Source organism: Orycteropus afer, unplaced genomic scaffold (assembly GCF_000298275.1).
Source record: "Orycteropus afer afer isolate SDZICR_OR568_19922 unplaced genomic scaffold, OryAfe1.0 scaffold00028, whole genome shotgun sequence".
Classification (NCBI taxonomy): domain Eukaryota; kingdom Metazoa; phylum Chordata; class Mammalia; order Tubulidentata; family Orycteropodidae; genus Orycteropus; species Orycteropus afer.
In genome coordinates this window covers 19,333,847-19,340,241 of record NW_006921615.1, presented here as the reverse complement: position 1 = coordinate 19,340,241, position 6,395 = coordinate 19,333,847, and the positions used below count along the sequence as shown (strand labels likewise).

At 35.3% G+C, this 6,395-nt stretch overlaps 1 protein-coding gene across 1 annotated transcript in view; it reads left to right on the top strand.

The window, feature by feature from the left end:
- The window catches only part of NET1 (neuroepithelial cell transforming 1), a 64,956-nt gene extending 58,591 nt beyond the window's left edge, over positions 1-6,365 (top strand). The window contains exons 5-13 of the mRNA XM_007935461.1: positions 296-403; positions 791-958; positions 1,725-1,787; positions 2,224-2,320; positions 2,458-2,534; positions 3,293-3,550; positions 4,227-4,397; positions 5,391-5,577; positions 5,959-6,365. Coding sequence (XP_007933652.1) covers positions 296-403; positions 791-958; positions 1,725-1,787; positions 2,224-2,320; positions 2,458-2,534; positions 3,293-3,550; positions 4,227-4,397; positions 5,391-5,577; positions 5,959-6,365 — 1,536 coding nt within the window. The remainder of the gene's footprint in view (positions 1-295; positions 404-790; positions 959-1,724; positions 1,788-2,223; positions 2,321-2,457; positions 2,535-3,292; positions 3,551-4,226; positions 4,398-5,390; positions 5,578-5,958) is intronic.
- The last annotated feature ends 30 nt before the right edge of the window (positions 6,366-6,395 follow it).

Here is a 6,395-nt window from a genome sequence, read left to right as displayed (position 1 = left end):
TTTTTTTTGTTTTAATTTTCGCTTTTCTCTGTCTAGAGGTAATATTTGTTACATTTTCAAAGTGATAGTCAAATACTTGTCTTTCTTATACCACTTTCTTTTTAATAAATCACTGCCATTCAGTAGTGTTCTTACTATTGTAACATTGAAGAACAACATTCATATTCAGAATTCCACATTTCTGTATTTTATAATGTGCAAATATTGTTTTGTGAGAAGGCTTAACTTTGTCCAAACTTATTTGAAATCATTGAGCCTAAACACACATTTAGTATAAATGTTTTTGTTTTTACAGGAGCCAAGCAATAAAAGAGTCCGACCTCTAGCTCGGGTCACATCCTTGGCAAATTTAATCTCTCCTGTAAGAAATGGAGCAGTCAGGCGCTTTGGTCAGACAATACAGGTAAAAAAAAGGTTGAGAGAGTAATGTGTTGAGGGGATTTTTTTTATAGAAGTCTAAACTTTGGATTTTTCATTGAGCTGTACAAACAGATTTGCACTGTTACTTAAACATAAGTTTTCTTTATGGAATATGCTAGTAAGGTATACTGTTACCAGAACAATATTTGTATAACTTACAGTTTATATCAGAGGGTAGGCTTGTATAGTTTTTATTCTCCAAAAGTAATGTTGGCTGATAAATGTTTTAGAGTGAATGATTGGAAGTTGGATAAATTATATTTTAACATATTGAGAAATCTCAGAACTTTGTTCTTAATTTGACTTTCTCTGCACTAAAAAAGAAAAAAAGACTATACCCTCCAAATCTTACTTTCTCTTTTTTTTAAAGTCATTTACTCTTCGTGGTGACAACAGATCCCCGGCTTCTGCCCAGAAGTCATATAGCAGATCAACAGTCCCAACACCTACCAAAAGAAGAAATAGTGTCCTGTGGTCTGAGATGTTAGATGTCAATATGAAAGAATCTTTAACTACCAAAGAAATCAAACGTCAGGAGGTAATGCTGGCATTCAACAATAAGACCATGTTTTGGATTTCATTATACTTAAAAAAATTCCAGCTTTTTAAACACTTGTTTTACTAGAAGGGCAGCAAACTAATACCCATAGCAAAATAAGCTTGCACTTTTTATTTGTGCATAACACATGCTGATCAACACTTTGTGATTGGTGGTCATCAAATTAAACAACTCTAAATGCGTTAGGCACTACACCACCAGAGCTCCTTTGAGAAAGGAGTATTATATACAATTTTACATTATTTAACTGATGTTGTTGTTATGTGCCGTCGAGTCAGACCTGACTCATAGCGACCCCTCCTTGGGTTTCCGAGGCAGTATCACTACGGAAGTAGGATTGCCCAACCTTCCTTCCGAGGAGTGGCTAGTGGGTTCAACAACAACAAATGGGGTAAAATTAAAAATCATGAGATTCCATACTGAATTACAGTTTTCAGGCTGAGTCACTCAAAAAAGAAACTGTTCAAAACATCAGTTAAATAATGTAAAATTGTATATAATACTCCTTTCTCAAAGGAGCTCTGGTGGTGTAGTGCCTAACGCATTTGACTGCTAACCAGAGGGCTGGCGGTTCAAACCCACCAGCTACTCCTCAGAAGGAAAAATGGGCAATCCACTTCCACCTGGGTTGCTGTGAGCCAGATCTGACTTGACAGCAGTGAGGTTATTTTGTTTTGTTTTGTTTTTTTCCAAAGGAAGGAATGACTTATGATGTTTGCTGGATTTTTTTTTTATTTTCCTAAAGGCAATATATGAAATGTCCCGAGGTGAACAAGATTTAATTGAGGATCTCAAACTTGCGAGAAAGGTCAGTGAATAACTTCTGTGTATCGTATACTCTGTTATTGTTAGTTGCCATGTGTGCAGAGTAGGACTGCTCCACAGAGTTCTCAAGGCTGACCTTAAGAAGACACCTCTGGATGGGATAGCATATGCTTTAGGTTTTTTTTAATTACATTACACAAATTCTAAAAGATATTTTTCTTACTTTAGAAGTAGAAGAGTAGAAAATATCTACTGTTGAATCTTTTTTTATTTTTTTAAATGAGGTTTAGATTTCTTCTAATATGAGTGTTAGCCAAGAGTCTGTTTGGGAATTAACATATACTGTATTTCTTTTATAGTGACAAATAGATTCCATGCTAGCTTTTATATAATTAGTCATGTTTGCATCAAAGTATAGATCTGTCATCATGTTTATTGGTTTGATCTTTTTGTATGACACATTTTTCCCTCTATGATAGGCCTATCATGATCCCATGTTAAAGTTATCTATTATGTCAGAAGAGGAACTCACACATCTGTTTGGTGATTTGGACGCTTACATACCTCTACACGAAGGTTAGATGTGCTATTTAATTTTCATTAGTGCCTCAACAGTAGTAACATAAATATTTAAAATCTAAACTTCTAATTTAATGCTAAATTATTTTTTAAATCTATTATTTAGTATTTATTTCTGCTTTTTCACACTTTAGATTTGTTGGCAAGAATAGGAGAAGCAACCAAGCCTGATGGAACAGTGGAACGAATTGGTGACATTCTTGTGAACTGGGTACGTAGTGAGCTGTTTACTCAGGTAGTTTTGGGCAGGTATCAGCAATTTGATCCATTTACTGGGTTCCACAAACACACAAGGCTTTAAAACTAAACATTTACAAAATATATAAAAAAAGAAAGGAAAAAAAATACCTACACGTTTACATCGGTGAAAGAGTTATGGTCTCTGTTTCAAAAAACAAATCAACAAACCTAGTTTGTGAATAGTACAGTTTTATTTGTTTTACATACATGATATCTTTCTCTCCGGACAGAATTTCCACAAGATATGTCATTAAGTTACCTTAAGTTATTTGTTTCATTCTTTCACTTTGCCCTTTGAGTGCCAGGTGCTAGGCACTGTTCAGAGCTAGGGATTCAGTGGTAAAAGACAGTCTCTGCCTTTAGAATTTATGATTTAGTGAGAGGGAAGTTCAGGTAAATAAACCATCTTGAGATTAGTGATAAATGTGATAGAGGAACTCTCAGGTGTCCTGCAAATTCAGAAGATTAATTAGCATCTGACTGAACTAGGGTTGGGTAAGGAGAAGTCAGGAGTTTTTAGTTGAGTTTAGCCAAGAAAGTATGTTGGAAAAGGGTGTTCTTTTCCTGGCCCAGAATACTTTCCTGCTCCCATTATCACATTCATGAAAATGTTCAGAGCTTGCTTTAAAGTCAAGATTAGTTATGAGTTTGTGTTTCACAGTCACAGTTTTAATAATGGACCAAATCATGTCAGGAACTTGCAATTTGTTTTCTTCTATTACTCTTCAGTTGCCAGGCTTGAATGCCTACAAAGTCTACTGTAGTAACCAGCTAGCAGCCAAAGCTCTTCTTGATCAAAAGAAACAAGATCCAAGAGTCCAGGACTTCCTCCAGCGATGTCTTGAGTCTCCTTTCAGTCGAAAACTAGATCTTTGGAGCTTCTTAGATATTCCTCGAAGTCGTCTTGTCAAATACCCTCTACTGATAAAAGAAATTCTTAGACACACTCCAAAAGACCACCCTGATGTTCAGCTTCTGGAAGAAGCTGTAAGTAGTCCAATGAATGATTCTTGTGTTCTTTTTAAGTTTGTGTGTTAGACTACCTTACAAAAGTATAAAATGGTATTCTCAAGTCTTAAGTACATTGAGTTAACATAGTGACTTTTTTGGTTGTTTTAAGTACCCATCATAGTTCACTGGGCACTAAGCAATAAAGAATTACAGAATAAGTGAGATGACTTTAGTGTCTCTGTGGAGACTCTGTAATATTTGTGTCATATTGAACACATTGTATATTGTTATTTTAACCAACAGATTGAGTTTTCAATCTGGTCTCTTCACTAGCTAGCTGTGTGACCTTGAAGCAAATCATCTAATTTGGTTGGGCTTGTTTCTTCATCTGTATCATGAAGAGACTGGCTGAATTAATGTATTTCTAGAGTTCCTCCAAGGAGCTCTGGTAGTGTAGTGCCTAAGGCACTTGACTGCTAACCAGAAGGCTAGCAGTTCAAACCCACCAGCCACTCCTCAGAAGGAAGGTTGGGCAATCCTACTTCTGTAGTGATACTGCCTCGGAAACCCAAGGAGGGGTCGCTATGAGTCGGAGCAGAGCTCCTCCAAGCTTTAAAATTACTTAATTTTAATGTGAAGTTTTTGCCCTTGTAGGGAAACAGTGTAAGTTAACATACTGAAGTTGCTCCATCAATTTTTTAACAATTGTTAGGTATTGATAATACAAGGAGTTCTCTCTGATATCAACTTAAAGAAGGGAGAATCAGAATGCCAGTATTACATTGACAAACTGGAGTATCTGGATGAAAAGCAGAAAGATCCTAGAATTGAAGCAAGTAAAGTATTGCTTTGTCATGGGGAATTGAAGAATAAAAATGGACATGTAAGTATATTGAATACTAATGTAAAGTAAGCTCTTTATCTTCCTTTTCCTACACTATTTAATTTATCCAACACACATTCTGAAGCAAGTTTGTAAGATAAATTAATCACAATAAAAGAAGGTTACAGTTTTTTTAATTTTATGTTACCAACTTTGATAAAGCAAACATTAGGTTTCTATCATTACAGAATATGATGGCCTCAGTGTTTCAGTGGAGAATCAGTTATATTTTATTTTTTAGCTTTGAAACATAAATCAACTTGGCAAGGGGTCCCTTTCTAAATAAACTATTAGTTCTGTAACAATTTTTTAAAAAGAATATCCTTCCAAAATTTATTTTAAAGAATTTACTTTCCTAGTGATGAAAGGATTTTTAGGACTACTAAACAAATTTCTAAAGCAGAATGAGTGAAAGTAAACTGATTTTAAAATATCTAAATTATGAAAGGACCTGCTAGAACTAAAGTATAATCATGAAATGGTATTTTTGTTCATTGTGAGCTTTTCTTTTCAAAAGCCTGATTTATGTGGTTTAGGTTTATTTGGGAAAAGTTGAACTCTGATATCTTAAGGTCTAATTGTTCCATAAAGGCTTAAATTTGTGTGGGACAAATTAAGCCATTAACATTTTCAGCAACTTGCATTTTTTGATCTCTCCTTTGTTAGAAAACTGTCATACAATACTGGTGTTTCAAGTCATGTTATTGCTGATAGTCAGGTCTTTGTGGTGTGTAGTGTTTACTTAGCTGTTGCTTAATATAATGTTATACACCAGTTTAAAGAAAGAAGTTTTACAGAGTCTGAGATTATTAAACTTTCCAAGTAGAACATGCTTAACCTTGAAATCACCATTTTTATGAGATTATTTATAAGAGAAATTTTAGTAAATAAATTTGATGAAATTAATAATAATCCTGTTTATTTTAATGTATCTCAGTCACTTAAAAATCACAAAGTTTCATATTAGAAAGCCTTTGTTTCTCATTTTTCCAGAAGCTTTACATTTTCCTATTTCAAGACATCTTGGTTTTGACTCGACCTGTTACACGGAACGAGCGTCACTCTTACCAGGTTTATCGGCAACCAATCCCAGTCCAGGAGCTGGTCCTAGAAGACCTGCAGGATGGAGATGTAAGAATGGGAGGATCCTTTCGAGGAGCTTTTAGCAACTCAGATAAAGGTAAAGATGAAAGCTTAAAGTTGTTTAAATAAACCAGCTCAGAGCCAGCATGAATTTAATTTTAATCTTTAATTCTATACCTAAAAAAATAGAGAAAAATAGTGTTTGACATGGAAAATTTTTTTTTAAAAAAAATTTGTTTATCCCCACACAAATAATTAAACATGGAATGGGTTTCATTGCCCTATACTTCTTATGCATGAGCACTCAGTCAGGTGCTTCATTCCTCTGATGCCAGCAGCTGTATCTGATAAGTCACGTGTAGGCTCAATTTAATGTATCTGCCTAGTAGACATTGGTGTGACATCAATCCAAAGACCCATATTGAGCTTGTATAAACTTTATTTAGAATAAACTTTTTTTCCATTTTTATGTTCCCAGCTAAAAATATCTTTAGAGTTCGCTTCCGAGACCCTTCTCCAGGGCAGTCTCACACGCTGCAAGCCAATGATGTGTTCCATAAGCAGCAGTGGTTCAATTGTATTCGAACTGCTATTGCCCCTTTCCAGCAGGCCACCAGTCCAACAGAGCTTAAGGATCTGCCAGAGCTCAATGAAGAGTGTGAAGAGAACAACCTCTCTGCATCAAATGCCAAAGCTCAGAGAAGGGTATCAACAGTGTCTAGTGTTATTCAAGTAGAAGTTGATGAAAACGCTTCAGAGTGTGGGTCCAGTATGCAAACAACAGAAGACTCCAAGAGTGTAAAATCGTACCGAACACAGTCTGGGTTCCGAAAAGCAAGGGACAAAGCCCAGTTAAGTGGCAAACGGAAAGAGACTTTGGTGTAAGAAAACACTGTATTTACTGATGGAGAGACT